General features: G+C 43.6%; 1 protein-coding gene across 3 annotated transcripts; it reads left to right on the top strand.

The window, feature by feature from the left end:
* The first annotated feature begins 3,674 nt into the window (after window positions 1–3,674).
* On the top strand, window positions 3,675–10,437 carry FST (follistatin). Of its 3 annotated transcripts, none has more exons than XM_015848705.2 (6): window positions 3,675–4,004; window positions 5,875–6,066; window positions 6,444–6,662; window positions 7,002–7,226; window positions 8,347–8,577; window positions 9,276–10,437. In XM_015848705.2, exons 1-6 carry the CDS (start codon window positions 3,923–3,925, stop codon window positions 9,296–9,298), a joined length of 972 nt encoding a protein of 323 aa, XP_015704191.1. In that variant the 5' UTR covers window positions 3,675–3,922; the 3' UTR covers window positions 9,299–10,437.
* Window positions 10,438–16,606: the final 6,169 nt, after the last annotated feature.

The raw sequence follows: 16,606 nt of genomic DNA on the forward strand, positions 1-16,606 counted from the left end.
TTAAAGATAACATCTTCAGATGTTAACTTCCAACTATCTACTGATAATCAAACTTACATTTCCTTCGCAATATTTTTTCCAATGGTATTTTTTAGGTAAAATCTGCACTACCTCTTAGATCAATCCATCATCTGTTACCTGAAAACAGGCAACTTTTTAAGTTAACTTTAAAAAGAAAATGATTATTCAATGTGTTTGCATTCATCCCACTAGTGCAACTTTTACCAATAGCATACAACATAAGTTCTGATTTTAAGAATCTGTAGAAATAATTTTGCTGTAATAGGCCACATACCTTCTACCCAAAGAACACAGAATTTAGTTAATACGTTTGAGAGGATTTATCACTGAACTTCTGCATTTCAAATTTCTGTGCTACTCTGAGAAGCAGCATGTCAAAATAGTGCAGCAGGAAAGGACACTACAGGTCTGAATTGCCTCACACTGAAAAGAAATAAATCTGTGCAGAATGAAATGAAGCAGTGGTGCTCAGAAATGCCCTTAAATCTGATACTGCAGATGTGAAATAGGACAGCCTTTGTAGAAACACCTTTTTCCAGAAACAGGCCCTTCTTTTTGCAATAATCCGGACCATAAGGTGAAGCTACCAAGTTTTCTCTGCTACCAGAAGAGGACGTTTTACCCTTATTGGAGCTTCTGCTCGATGGGAGATGCCAGTTGTGTGAGAGACCTGCTCAGATGACAAATGCATCCAGGACAGTGGGAGGGTACCAGAGGCTTCTTTGTCTCTCTTGAGTTTTAGGCTGGGAAGTGTCTGGACAGACTTCCAAATTTTCTCACTCCAAATCCAGAACCCTTCCAAATAATCAGGTTTTCCTCACAATCCATCCACACCCACAAAAACTTTAAGTAGACATGTTCCTTGTTAAAGAGAAGGTCCTGAGGTGACCTGTTCTTGACACAGGCAACAGTTCCTCTGCCGAGAGATTGCACTTTGAGGGAGACAGAGTACACAAAATACCTCATATTGATGCAGTGAATATTGACTTATCATGAAACAAATAATCCACATATACATGGATGTGCGTTAATAGCAGTTACACAAGGTTACACTTGGGGATTATTCTTCCTCCTACTCAGTGTTTTACAGCAATTTCCTAAGAGATCAGCCACTTAATATTTTGGGGTCTGCTGTAGATACAGCTCTACTAGAGATAGGACAAAACCACACATTTTACACAAACCGAGAGCTATATCTGAACTCTCCAAACGTTTGAGATGTCAACGTATGCGGGTGTTTCAAAAAGCTTTATTATTCTAAGTTCAGGGCCAGCTGTAGAGAATGGATTCACATCCAAACACATATATTAAAATGTATACACTTCTTGGTAGAAAGAAGTTTCAGAATCCGACAGGCTGAGAACAACACTCTTTTTGTGTGCTGCCTGACAATTCATTTACAGATCAACCCTATTGTTTTTTTGGTAATTTAAATGTGATAGTTGGCAAAGGAGAAAAAGGTGGGGAAGTTCAAGAGGGAGGGACACACTGAAAAAGAAGAGAGCATTTCTGTTTGTACAATATATCCCTGACATGTCATTACACACAAACCCAAAATTTAGCTTTTGAAAAAGAAAGGGGGGAAAGAAAAACAACAAAACAAAACAATAAAAGAAACAGCAGCTGTTTCTATGTGATGTCAGAGAACAGGTGTGATACAAATCTCCATACCAGCGCAATCATATTGATCTCCCGATGATGCACGCATGAAGCACATGTGCAAACGTTATTGACCCATCCGGCATCTCATTTCCAGGAATACGGCCTGAAAATGCCTCTCTAATAGTTGAAAACATTTTCAGGATAAACACCATATGGGCCAATTTTGGGGGGAGCCGGGGGGGGGGGAGGGGAGGGAAAGAGAAAGAAAAAAGAGAAAGAAAAATACATCATAAAGTTGGAGAGGGGAGCCAAAAAATGAAAAAGAAAAAAAAAAAAAAAGAAGAGAAAAACAGGAGAAAGGTGAGCCTATGTGAAAGGTGAGCTCGGGGCGAGCGGCAGGCTCAGATCTCAGCGCAGTGCCGCCCGCACGGTGCCCAGGGCCGGATCGCGGCGCTGCGCTGCTGCCGCCGGGCGCTACGCGGGGCTCTGTCCGTCCGCTCCACGAGAAGCGGCGGCCTCGGAGGGCTCCCTCGCGGCTCCGGAGTGCTGCGATGTCAATTGTTAATGCCATCTGCCATTAGAGGGCACTACGCAACCCTGCATTCAGCGCTGCGTGCGCGGAGGGAGAGGCAGGGACAGTGAGGGAGCGGCACCAATTCGGGAGAAAGATAGATTTAAAAGGATGCGGTGCTCCCGAAGTGCTGAAAATGCCTGGGCGCCAGGCGGGACAGTGGTCGTAATGATAACAAACAACAGAAAAAGAAAAAAAAAAGAAAGAAAGAAAATAAGACAGAAGAGTAAAAAAAGAAGAAATAGGAAAAAATGAAGGATTAAAAAAAGAGAGAAAGAGAGAGAGAGAGAGAGAAATGCGACGAGGTCAATCATTTACCAGTCTGCCGCTTAATGCGTGTGACTGCAGGTGGCACCGGGGACATTGTGATTCATGCCCACTTTCAAAGCGGGACCCGGGCCCGGGCTGAGGCACCCAAACAACTGTCTTCTAATATTAGCACGGCTGTATTTCTGGATCTATTATAGTCTGTCCAGACAGATCCCATTGTAATGGGATCTTTTATTAAAAGATTAGCACTATCTCCTGCAGTTGGTGGAAAAAAATCTGTTATCGCTGAGTTATTTGCAGTTGTGGGGAGGGGGCGGGCGGCGGAGGCGGCGCGGAGGAGGGCTCGGGGAGGGCCGGGGGAGGCGCGGGCGGCCGCGCGCACCGGGCCCTGACCCGGCACTGTCCGGGCATTCCTGTCTGCATACTTCGCAGTCTGTTGTGCTTTGGTGGCTCAGAAAAGCGAAAGAATCGAAATTAAAAAGGCAGCTTTTGAATAAACAATACCATTTTCCGTTAAGTAATCGTTTTGTATAAAAGGAAATATCGCCTACTCAGTTTCATTCAGCGGTGCCAAAAATGTTATAAATGAGCGACCGCCAACTTTTCTAAGAGGAGAATAATGCCAGACTGTGCTTAATAAACTAGTGCCCTAGAAGTTCATTATCGATGTTGCAATCTTTTCTGATTCTGAAAGGAGACCGCCTACGTCGCCCCCATTCCCGTCTCGTCCTCCCAGGCTCCCAGTGAAAAAGGCCGTCACTTGGGCAGAGCCCTACGTACTAAACTTTTATTTGGTTTCTTTCCATTTATTTATTTATTTGTTTGTTTGGTGCTCGGCTGATCGCTCTCTCCCTCTCGGGTTTCTGGGGGCCGAGCCCCGGCCGCGACACCGCCGGCCGCCTCCCCGCCCGCGGCGGCCCCGCTCCGCTCCATTCCGTTCCGCTCCGCGCGGGGATGGCAGCCGCGGAGCCGCCGCGCGGGGAGAACCCCGGCCGGGAGCTGCTCCCGAGCCGCGCCGCTCCCAGCTGCGCCCCCCGCGCCGGGACCGCGCTCTGCGCCCGCGGAGGCTGCGCGATCTCCGGCCGCACCGCACCGTGCTGAGCCGAGCCGAGCCGCCGCCGCGCGGGGCTGCGCGGGTGCGCGCCCGGGGGAGCGCGCCCGCGTGTGTGCGTGCACCTCCAGCAGATAATTGGAGAGGGTTTCCAGAAGGTGGAAAATGTCACCTGATTCACACTGAACTTTTTAAATCTCCCCACCCCCGAGCAGGCACACACACACATTAGGAGACCGCCCACCGCAGACAGCTAAGACCCCCGTATAGATTTAAAGAGAGACTGCATTCAGAGCCTGACGTTCATTCAATAGAGCGATCATAAGCAGGCTGGCTGGTGCTCGCTCCGTCTCTCTACTCCCCTTCACGCTGTTCCTGTGTCTCTCTCACTCCCTGCTACGCTGAGGATGTTAAATCAGAGGATCCACCCGGGCATGCTCGTACTCCTGATGTTTCTCTACCACTTCATGGAAGATCACACAGCGCTGGGTAAGACCACAGCGTTTATTCGGAAGTGTGTTTTATTATTAGTGTTGTTACTATTACTCTTATTTTCCGTCTTTCGGGCGCTGCTTACTTCGCTGCGATGTTTGTTACACGCCTCTCTCCAAGGTCCGAACGGACAGAAGTTAGCAGCGGGCGCGGGACTGCTCGGGACAGGGCGCGGAGATGTCACGTAGGTTCCCCTTCGGTTCGGACCTTCCCTGCTCCGCATGGGCACGGAGGGCACGGGGGGATGTTTCTTGGCACTCCTCGTGATTATGCAGCGTGAATGAGGAGCAGCATCGCGGGGAACTTTCCTGCGCTCATGTCCCGAGCGAGTGCTCAAAGTTTGTTGGTAATTCTACTCAGATTTTTATCTCGCCTTCTGACAGAAGCCCCGGGCGCACAGCTGACACTTTCAGAAGCGGTGGTGGTCACTTTCCGGGCATTCCCTCAATATTGGGATTTCCTTCCCTCCCCCCACCCCCTTTGTGTGTGTGTGAATAAGTGTTGTAAATTCTCCTGCTATGAGGAGTGTGCCTAAATAAGTTTGCTTACTTAATTATTCTTTCCCATGCGAACAAAACGATCCTGAACCTGATACTGACAACTCTTAAGAGCCCTCTTTCGACACTAGGAAACAGTGATTTGCAGTTTGGGGTGTTTTTGTTTTTTTTCCACCTGATACTGATTGCGTCCCAACCTGCATGTCTGGGTTTTCATTTTTTTTTCCCATTTCTTCTCCCCCTCCCGAGTTAGAGCAATAGTTAATGTAGGCAACTGTAAGACGCAAAACTCTTTTTTCTTTCTTTTTTTTTTTTTCTTTTTTCTTCTTTTTTCTTTTCTGCAAGGGCGTTGTTTGTTCCATGTTTTGTAGCCGGGAGGGGTGAGGGGAGGATGTTCCTCGCGCCCAGCGGCGCCCCGGCGGGCCGAGCCCGGCCCTGGTGCGGTGCGCTCCGTTGGAGGAAGGAGCAGGATCGAGCCTTGGCTGGGTGGGCACCATAATCAATTGGTATCGAGTCGCTGGTGGAGTCACACTGGTTATGCACGAGAGGCTCATCCCAACCCAAACTCTCCAGCTAAAACAGGGGGAGTTGCTTGGACTCATGTTCTTGGCTTGACTCCACGAATAACAGGGATACCAGTGGGGGAAGGAAAAAAAAAAAAAAAAAAGGAAAAAAAAAACCCACTGTCCGGTTTGAGGACAGCGTGCTGCGTGCTTTCCTCTGAAACGCTCGCGGGGGAGACAGCACCTCCTACTTTTCCAGTGTGATCGATTCTGAAGAACTCCGCAGGGAGCTCTATCGGGGTGCCCTCCTGTTTCGTGTACTTTGCTGACTTTTTTTCTTGTCTTTGTTGTCGGAGCTCCGCTGAGTTGTTTTAGCGAAGGGAAGACGTTTGTTAATAGAAGAAGCGAAATGTGGAGATTTCGAAAGAGTTCGCTCACAGCGAATGTTCCCAGTCGGTGCGGATTGCAAAACGTGCTGGGGCTGGGGTGCGTGCGGCACTAACACAATGCTGCCGGGCGGCCGCGTCGGAGAGGGCAGGGGGAGGAGGGAGGAACTGCAAGCGCGATTTTCTTTTTATTCCCTTTTAAATGCACATCCTTTTCAAGCCTCTGTCACGTGCCGGCAGTGCTCCTTCTGCTCTACATATGGAGTAAAGACCTGGGAAACTGCTTCGTGCTGTTTTGATCCGGTCTTTTTCTTTCTGATTTATTTATTGTTATCTCACCCAAGCGGACCGGGCCGGATGCGGGTTGTGGAACGGGACAAATAATGCCAGCAGTCCAGTAAAAGTCAGTGCGAAGCGCGCGCGGTGCCCGTGCCGCTGGTCCCGGCACTGACCCGGCCCGGTGCGCCCCTGTCCCCCGCAGCTGGGAACTGCTGGCTCCGGCAGGCACGGAACGGCCGCTGCCAGGTCCTCTACAAGACCGACCTCAGCAAAGAGGAGTGCTGCAAGAGCGGCCGCCTGACGACTTCGTGGACGGAGGAGGACGTCAACGACAACACGCTCTTTAAGTGGATGATTTTTAATGGGGGAGCCCCTAACTGCATCCCGTGCAAAGGTGAGGGGGCCGGGAGTCGCGGGTGGCTCGGGCTTGGGGTGGCCTGATGGGGTGGCCAGATGAGGGCCTGGAGACGGCAGTGCTGTAATCGTGCTGCCCACCGCCGAGGGCTGAGGGCCATCGCAAAGCAGCGCCGGGGTAGGGGGACTGCTGCTCCTCATCCGCACAGGTCAGTGGGAGATGGGGAGGGGGCTCTTTGCACGTGGCTCTCCTGGCTCCAGGATTTCCTTCCAGGTCTGTTTCCTGCATGGTAGCAGTGTGAGGGGTGCTGTCATTTTATGCCCGGGGGTCTCCATGTCTTTTTTGCTTTGGGCGCTTTTGACACAAGTCTCTTCTGCATGTTTGGTAATAAAGTTATGCCTCTTTCCTTCCTTCAGAAACATGTGAGAACGTGGACTGTGGACCCGGGAAGAAATGTAAAATGAACAAGAAGAACAAACCTCGGTGTGTTTGTGCTCCAGATTGCTCTAATATCACCTGGAAGGGCCCCGTGTGTGGCTTAGATGGGAAAACCTACAGGAACGAGTGTGCCCTTCTCAAAGCCAGATGTAAAGAACAGCCCGAACTTGAAGTCCAGTATCAGGGCAAGTGCAAAAGTAGGTTTGCAAATCTCTTCCAATTTCCATCAAATGGCATAGGATGTGTGTGTGAGTGTAAAGAGGAGGAGCTGCATGCTTCTCCACAGTAACCAGAGTGATGTTCCAACCATGCTCATAGTCTAGGATATAGCTGGATTGATTGAGAGTTCCTCACAGTTTAGCAGCAGTTGTGTTCCTCATGCTACCCTGAGATGGAAAGGTCTCCAGCAGCCCTTAAATGAGTACCAATGCTGAAGGCTTTTGTCCGATTGTTTGTATCATTCTGTCACCAATTCACTCCTCACTGGGGCGCCCACATATTCTATTAATCATTTTTTGTTTCCATCTTTATTTCAGAGACCTGTAGGGATGTTTTATGCCCAGGCAGCTCCACATGTGTGGTGGATCAAACCAATAACGCCTACTGTGTGACATGTAATCGAATTTGCCCTGAGCCTACCTCCCCTGAACAGTATCTCTGTGGGAATGATGGCATAACTTATGCCAGTGCCTGCCACCTGAGAAAAGCGACCTGCCTGCTGGGCAGATCCATTGGATTAGCCTACGAGGGAAAATGCATCAGTAGGTATCTTGGCCAGAGGGATAAGTGCAGGGGGGAGCTTGCAAACTCATCTGTTTTATCATGTTATGTGGAAGTGGGTGGGTGGGTGAATGGATGGATGGATGGGTGGATGGATTGTTTGAAGGGGGAGGGAAGTGAGGGAAGGAGGGAGTAAGTTTGTGCTTTGGAGAAGGTAAGACTCCCAGCAGCCTTGGTTTGTTTTCCTCTCCATAAGAAACGAGAGTCAGAGTGAGCTTTGCTCCAGGAAAAACAAAACCAACAAAAAAACTGCAAAAGGGGCATAGAGGGGTTGATCCTGCTCCTCTTGCCATGACTGTGGGTGCTGACATTTGTGTCCAAGAGAGAAGTATCCACCATTAGGCCGATAATTACATGGCTACGGCATAACAAGGTCTTGATATTCAGTGGATCTGAATTCCTGGAAACAATTGTCTTCAAGTGGTCTTGGCAAAGCTTGCATTAATTTAATTGGAAACATCTGATTACTTTTTACTCTTTAAAAATATTGCAGAGTTTGGGGACAGCTATCGGGTGAAGATAGTAAAATAACCTCTGTGCATCCTGACATTTTGCACTGTGATTTTGAGAAAGAGGAGATAGTGAAATATGTTGCAAGGAAGCAACTTTAGGGCAACCTCTGCCCTTCCAAATTGCTGCTGAGATGCTGGAGAATCTCAGGCTGCTTTTGGTTGGCACAGCTTGAGGTGAATTCCCTTAACAATCCTGTAGACAGCAGCTTTATGTGGGTTAGTTTAAAAGTAATTGATTTAGAAATGCTGAATGCGTTGACAAATTCTCCACTTATCACTAATTTGGTGAGCTGAATGTCCACTGACAGGAAATGGAGCAGAAAGGTCATGTGCAATAGGCAAATGTAATTCCATACTGCTAGGGCCAAGGTCCACTGGCACACCTGTCCTTTCTCCCTACTGTACAGATAGGCAGTGGTATCCAAGGGTCTACTTGATTAAGACCATCAAGAATCATCCCAGCTACTGCATTTTAGCTTTGACTATTCATAGTTCATTGGGGAAAATTGAGTTTGGGGCTGTTAGGGGTTGCTTTTTTTTGTTTCCTTTGTCTGTTCACTTACCTCTAGTATTCCGTGTGTATTTTTAGAAGCGAAGTCCTGTGAAGATATTCAATGCAGTGCTGGGAAGAAATGCTTGTGGGATTTTAAGGTTGGCAGAGGTCGATGTGCCCTCTGTGATGAGCTCTGCCCTGAAAGCAAGTCAGACGAGGCAGTCTGTGCCAGTGATAACACGACTTACCCGAGCGAGTGTGCCATGAAGGAGGCAGCCTGCTCCATGGGCGTGCTTCTAGAAGTAAAGCACTCTGGATCTTGCAACTGTAAGTGAGATTTTTATCTCTGTAGACACCTAAGGCTTCTGAAGGCAATCCCTATTTAATAAATACTCACATCGTTAAACCTAAGAAAGCTCCATTTAGAGATTCAGGATGTTGCACATGTGCCATGTGAGTATGGGTGTATCATGCGCACACTTTGGTTACTGATAAAAAGCAGTAGATCTCCAACAACCAGTGTGCTTTTAAGTTGGGGTGTTGGGTCTTACTGAGGACAAGTCATTTTATCAGAAAGGGGTTGCCCTAGGAGCATAATGCTAGAGATTTTTTTCCTAATTTGTCTGCTCTCGTGTGCTTTGCTGATTGCTTTATTAACACTCGGTAAACTCTTAACTGTCCAAAAGAATGAGCCTGGTGGTAGCACATGGGCACCTGGTTTAGCACAGTTACCTCTACTAACTCTGAATGAAGGACACAAAGTAGTTAAACCTAGAACACAAGAGCGCTTTTTATTTGATTTCAGGAATCTGCCAATAAAACCTGAGCCATTGATTCTTCAGAACTTTCTGCAGTTATGACTTCATAGATTATGTATAAAAACCCTTATTGCATAACAGCAGATGCCAAAGAGCATCTCACTACAAGTCGCATAAAATGCAACGCTGTATTATGGCTGTTCAGAGGGCTTTGAAAACATGCACTGAGCTGCTTCTGCGCTGTTGTTGTCTTTATTTAAACAACAGCTCCCCTGTATTCCCCCATCTAGCCATTAATGAAGACCCAGAGGAAGAAGAGGAAGATGAAGACCAGGACTACAGCTTTCCTATATCTTCCATTCTAGAGTGGTAAAACTTCCATCACTATGGGGACAGCCATTGGGCACAAAATCAATGTCCATACTGTAAAATAAGTGTATGCTTATTTATTTTGGGGAGAAAAAAAAAAAAAAAGTATACATATAGTTGAGTCTCGTAGACATTTATTTATACTGTGTCATGTTTTATAATTTATACATAAAATGTCTGGTTGACTGTACACCTTGTTTTTTGAAGAAGTTTATTCGTTACGGGAAGAGCAGTGTTATTTATTGTGAGGTCTCTTGCTTGTAAAGTAAAGCTTTTCTTTCTTCTTGTAAACTATGAAAGTCCATTCCTTAAAACTTACTTACAAAAAGATGGTTTCATCTTTTTGTTTTATTGGGGTTATCTTTTTTTCCACTTTAAAAATCTTGCATGTTGATTTCTGTTATGTTTATTTATTGGATTTTCTTCTTGCCTGTTCTGTACATAAAAGATCCCTCGGGTTTTTGTTTACAAGGAATCTTGACTGACCAAAAGGCGTTGTAACTGACTTAAATATACTTCCAGGGTGCAGTGAGGCGATCTTTAAGGAAACTTCTCCCCCTTCACTTTTCTCTGCTTCTGATCACATCATGTCCTGATGTGATCTCAGTGTGCTCAGCATATATACTATACTATAAGAATTACGGACCCTAAGAAATCGGACTATGAAGGTTTTTAATAGCTACAGGGCTAACTGTAATAAGAATAAAGGTTTTATTTTATTTTTATTCTTTTTTTTTTTTTTTTGTAACATGCATAAGTGTTTATCAGGTGTTTCCTTTAAGATGGTCTTGCAGTTCCACCTTCAAAGTTATGTTTTCCCAACCAGTGTGTCACTAAAAGTTATATCAAAGCTTTATCAGTTCAAGTTTCTTGCTTTTCATAATACTTTTTTTTTTCTGATGCAATTTTATATTTTCAAACATGGCGAGTTAAATATAAATTCATTTAAATATATAGTTTTGTACTTTTCTACCATGTAAATGTGCAATGTATATAAAAGTTATAATGTGTATTTGTAAATAAATGATGAGTGAAAAAATAAAAAATGGAATTTTCCCTAGATGCAGTCTTCAGCTTTGTCTTCTAAGGGGTTCTGGTGCAAAGAGGATCTACTAATAGTCAGGGGAATGGAAGCTGTTGCCTAATGTAGCGATAAAACACATTGGCTAAGGCAATCTTGAGTAAGCTTTCCACTTACTTAGATACATGAAACCCTATTTTTTCAGACAAAAGCAACATCTCCTGTCTGTTGGTACTGCTTTATTTTTAATCCAGGTACTCTGATGGATAGGAACTGAGTTTCCGCATTTTTGTTTCCCTCCTCATCCAGAGAATAAAATATCCGCTGCTTTTTGGACGTCTTTAACTTGTGCATTTCCAGGAGGTTTTGAACACACGTTTGAAATTTTGCTAAGACACAGGTCCATGTTAGGGGACTTGAAGTTGTATGATCATTTTAGATGACTAATAGAAAGGGCAAATGATGGCCTAGTTGCCCAAATTTGGGATGTGTAACAACTACCACAACAGACCCAAAAAGAAAGGGTACATGAAACTGCACATTATCACTTGGAAACTCGTGACTCTTGAGAGGAAGGTTAATTCAGAAATTCTGTTTAGTGAACCAGTGTTCATATTGGCAATAAAAGTGGATATGGCTGCAGTGAACACAGCGGAAAGGTAACAGCCATAACCACAGCAGGGATCAAAATCTTTTTCTATCTCTTATCAAGATGCGTGGTACTTAAGAAGGCACTTAAGCACCTTAGTAAGTAGTATTTAAGCACTTTGCTGAGTTGAGGTTTGAGAGCAGAAATTAACTTACTTGTTTGAATATAAATCATGTTCCTGCTAGAGTCTTCTGTGTATTTTTCACTACACAGCAAACTGTAATTTGTTATGGATTGTTTAGCATCACCCAAAGCAAATATAATTTATTCATTTGTGAAGACTACAGACATGCATTCATAATGTTATATTCAAAATGATAGAAAAAAAAAATAAATTGCCCTTCCTCTTCCTGTTGCTTCATTTAGACAAGTAAGTCTCTTTGGAAGGAAGAGCATGATGAGAGGAGAAAAGTGAGCAGGATTTTAGTCTCCTGAGGGCAATGGAGCCCAGAATAAAAGAGAACGGGGGCTGGGAGAACTGATGGATAGAAACAGACCCTATCTGAAAATCTCCTGGGGAGCTAATGTACTCATGACAATGAAACAGAGATGAAATGCTTAATAGATGTGGGGAGCATCAGAGGAGATTTTTCTCAAATACAAGCTACTTCATTTCCAAAAAAATGACAACATTAAAACACTGCTTATAATTGTAAATAAATTTACATGTCTTAAAGACTGCAGCAGAGCAGGATTTCTGGGTTGTAACTTTATGCCTTGCTTCACAAAATAACTGGGAGAAAGTCACTGATGAGCGGGACTAAAAAATGCGTCAAAAATGTTATGAAGCTCTATTTGCACACATTTATGTATATCAAATAGACACAGAAAATCTGCATAAGGATTATGCTGATAAAATTATCTAAGAGTGCTGCAGCTGCTGCTGTTCTTATACAGCTGAAATCTCAGCACCTACTGGCAGCAAGTCTGACTGCGCTGTACTGGTACGGTCCCTCTTGAGAGGCTTCACCAGGCCAGCATCTTTGAAGCACACCTAACAGGCACCAACCTCAGCACAACAGCCCAGAGACTTCTCCCAGAAACATATCCAGGGGTTGTGGCAGCACAACTGACAGTGATTTGTGTAACATCATTCTTGGAGATAAGGTGCTTGCTGATGAAGCGGGAGATGCAGGTTCATCACCAGTCTTCTAGAGAGTGTTCCCACATCCACCATCAGCTCAGGGAGAAGCTCAGAGAACTGTCTGTCATGCCTCCTAAAGCCATACTTCTCCATCCGAGAGGAAGCAAGATTCATTGAGAGAGGATAATTTGCAACCCTAATGGGTGCTCCTTTTGAAGAGGATGTCTTGTGTTCTGGCCCCAGGGGTTGCCTACACATTTTGCATTTGTAATTGACTAACCTACATAAATAATGCTTGAAGCAGAGGCCAGAATCCAGGTTGCCTCCCCTTTTCCTTCCCCGAGTATGTAAGTGCCTCCATCCTTGAGCTATGAAATCATGCTCAACCCTCCGCTTAAATCAAGATTACAAATCTCACATCTCTTTCTACACTGAGTCATAGCTACAGCAGGAGAGGCTTTACTTTTGCCTTCCTTCTCTTCCAGACTTGTATGTAGGGAACTTCCTGGGTGTGGAAATCTGATCTTAATTCCCTCAGTCCTAGTAAGGTGCTTGAATCTGTTTTATTTTTCCAGTTCCTTCCCTCCCCCCCTTTTTTTAATGGGTGCATGAATGTGATTTCTTGCTCTGAAACCATCTTGCATGAGCTTCCAAATCCACAAGAGAAATAAATGTTCAGAAAAATCTTTCTCTTCAGTGTTTTCTATCAACTGGCATATGTATTCTCCCTACTATAAATCACATTTCTGAATACCCTCATTCACCATGGCATGTACTTGGATACTGAACACCAGGCCTGTGAACTCCATTCATAAATGCAGGCACTTAAGCTGCAGGCCCAGTAACATGGAGTGAAGCTTGTATGTTTGAAAACAGAAACCCATACTCTAGTTCTTAAATAAAACCAGTTAAATTCCAAGAGACTCAGCTTGAGGCTTTTGAAGGATAAGAATATTGTTGGTAAAGCCTTGGGTCCCAAATGTCCATGCAATACATACAAGTGGGCACTGACAATTTTTATAACACCCAACAGCATTCCTGATAGATAAGTCCACGTGATTGACTTAAGAACAGTATAATGAAACTCTTTTGCACCTTTTACCTCTTTTTTTGCTTTCTGCCTTCCAATGTATCTCACCAAAACTACATTCCAAGCCCCACAGCAAATTTCAAACAGCTGCCTTATTTTTTTCTTTTTTCTTTTTATGACATAAAAATGTTTCCTTCTTTCCCTCCAAATGGAAATCAGGTGAAATTAAATTTCAGTACACTGTACTGTTCTCTAGGCAGTGACATTTTACTCTACAATGAATCACCAGCACAGAAACATCTGTACATTATCCCTTTGAAGAATGAGGATTCCATGCTTTCTGGTGAAGCAAAGCATTTGCACATAGACCAAGAGGTTCACAAAGTATCAGATTTTAAATTCATAAGTCCCTAAAGATAAGGCAATTACATTTTTTTGTTTGATATTACTACAATTCCAAGGCATGTCAGACTCATTATGGCAGCATGAGTCTCAGAAGTATATGAAAAATTGTTAACTCAGAATTTGACACTTCATTCTTGTTTGCTTTTCTGATAGACTTAAATAAATAATGGCCATTAATGGATGGATTTTGCTGATGTTCATTTAGGATTATCTGTATAATTCAGCTTCACTACAACTACGTAATGTAGCCAATAAAATTATCCATAGAGTGGAGAAATACACTGCAAAAACAAAGTGAGAACCATCATTTTCAGAGACAGATTTGGAGTTAAAACATCGCGTATGGTTCATTTTCTGCTCATTTATGGATACTTCTGATCTCTTACATTTTAAATGCATTTGTTCATGGGATTGGAGGGCACTGATGTATCAGAAAACTGAGAAGGGGCTTCACTGTTTGCTAACAATTCATCGGGTTTTCTAGATGCAGTTACTGGATAATGAGTTTATCAAGCTGGTTCAGTGTATATCTGAGTGTATAAAGGCTCCTAAATTTCCACATGTGCCAATCAGTAATAGCAGGAGAGCCCCCCAGTTCTTCCAGAGAGGCTGATGGTTACTCATAACTCCCCAGAATTGAAATCATGGCATTTACATTCAAGAGCTAAATTCTGGATCTAAAGATTGCTTTGTTTTTAAATTAGTCTTGGAATTTACAGTATGCTAGTGGTTCACATCAAATACAGTTTTTTTTCTTTTTTTCTTTTTTTTTTTTTTTTAATCAATATTATCCTCTGCAGCATGATTTAATGAAAAAATACCACTTTGCAGAAGTTTCAATATATTTCCCAAACCATTTAGCAGTTTGGAATAGTGTCGTTCCAGTAACACAGCTCCTATGAATCTTCTTCTGTACATCATGTTATTTACTCTTACTTTAAGTTTCAAGCACTTCTTGCAGCCTTTCAATACCTGAAGGGAACTTACTCCCAGGAGGGGAGTAAACTCTTCGAAAGGGCTGACAATAGCAAGACACGGGGAAATGGTTTTAAGTTAAAAGAGGGAAGATTTAGGTTGGATGTTAGGGGGAAGTTCTTTACTAGGAGAGTGGTTAGGCCCTGGAACAGGCTGCCCAGGGAGGTTGTGGATGCCCCGTCCTTGGAGGTGTTCAAGACCAGGTTGGACAGGGCCCTGGGCAACCTGATCTAGTAAATGTTTGGTGGCCCTGCTAGGCAGGGGGGTTGGAATTACATGATCCTTGAGGTCCCTTCCAACCCAGGTCATTCTGTGTGTGTGTGTGTGTGTGTGTGTGATTTTAAGAGACATCTGATGTTCAAGGACAATATTGATCTGTTCCCACTGTTAGAAATTCATATGTGATACTGGTATGTTATACTATTTGATTTTTGAATTAGAGGCATTGCTATGAAATCATAGGGCAACTCATATAAATAGATCACATAGTTATACAAGTCCTTAAAAAACATAGAAAAAAGTAACACATGACAAGAGAAACCAGTAGAGGTCCATGGGACTGTTTGGGGTCAGCAGCACTTATCATACAGAGTCTGAATGGAGCTGCTTCTTCGCAGAGAGAGGAAGATTTGGGATCAGCATTCTATCTACAAGAAGGTCATTGAGAAGGTAGAGCCAAGATGGAACAGTGCATGGTGGAAGGACAAGAGACAGCAGGCATGAGATGAAATAAGAAAAGCTCATTCTAGCTGTAAGGGAAGCCTTTTTCCCTATGAGGAAAATTCAGCAGATGACCTCCTGACATCCCTTCCAACCTGAATTATCCTATGATCCTCTGAAGAGTTAAGTCCATTTATTTTTAAGAATTACATGCTCCAAAATCAGGATGGAATGTCCAGTTTAAAATAAAATAATTTAAAAAAAAATCACAATTCCTTGAGGAAATATTCATGGAACCATATCACCACAGCTGTTGGAAGCAATTGTCAGGAGGAACATAGGCTATTCCTTCTTTAATATGTCTTTCCTTTACAAGATCCTTAAGTGATCCTATAATTCCTCATAAATGCTATTTTCCCATTGATTTTAGTGAAACTTTTTGCTGTGCAATGAGGGCTGTACCTATTCAGTAGAATATTCATTTTATGTGGAACAGAACACGGAGACAAAAGTTTCTGCCTGTATTTTTAAGTGAAAGCAAGTAAATAAGATGGAAGAGTGAAGCAGTTAAAATGCAACTTTAAACTATTGTATTGTTCAGATCTGCAACATTTTTTTTAGGATCAACAACAAATTTCAAGAAGACACAATAACAAGTACAAGCTAGATTGGTCAAGACAGCAAGGAAAGCAAAAAAACCCCAAGGCAAGACACTTGCAAAAATAATGGATAATGCCCACTGGAGCAACTAAAAAGAGCCCTGCAGGGATGTTTCCCATAATCTTTTCCCACATACAGATGGTTTAGTTAGAGCAATTCAAATCTTTTTTTCAAATAGTGACTCCACCAAAACTGCAAAAAGCTTAAAATGCTTGGCATAAAAGATATACAAATATTGAGTATTTCCACATTTGGACTCAAACTTCAGAGAAATTAATTTTCATTCATTTTATGGGAAAGGAAAAATGACTTTGTCTGTCTCTAAAAAGATACAGGCATGGAGCTCCAAATGTAAGTAGCCCGCAAACTTGAGAGTTGTACTTCCCAACCCAGCATGCCTGGAAGCTGTGACAATTCATTTATTAATCTCCACAGCATTCTCCACTTACAGGCTCTGATGGAACGTCAGTCTTAAATTGAAAGGCACTTGCCACTGTCAGCAACCTAGCAAGCAGCACCACATGTGCTGATGGGGTGAAATCTAGCTAGGGCCCACAGCAGAACTCAATCAAAAACCTCATTTCCTATCTGGTGGAAAGTACTGACCATGATCTGAAGGGTTGAATTGCAGCCAGTCTGTGGTAAAGTAGCACAACATCTAGGTTTGAGGTCATGCAGTGTCTTCATTTGGATGCATTTCACAAATATGCCGCAAATTAGTATGTACCTGATTATCTTATACTGA

This window comes from Coturnix japonica, chromosome Z (assembly GCF_001577835.2).
Source record: "Coturnix japonica isolate 7356 chromosome Z, Coturnix japonica 2.1, whole genome shotgun sequence".
NCBI lineage: Eukaryota > Metazoa > Chordata > Aves > Galliformes > Phasianidae > Coturnix > Coturnix japonica.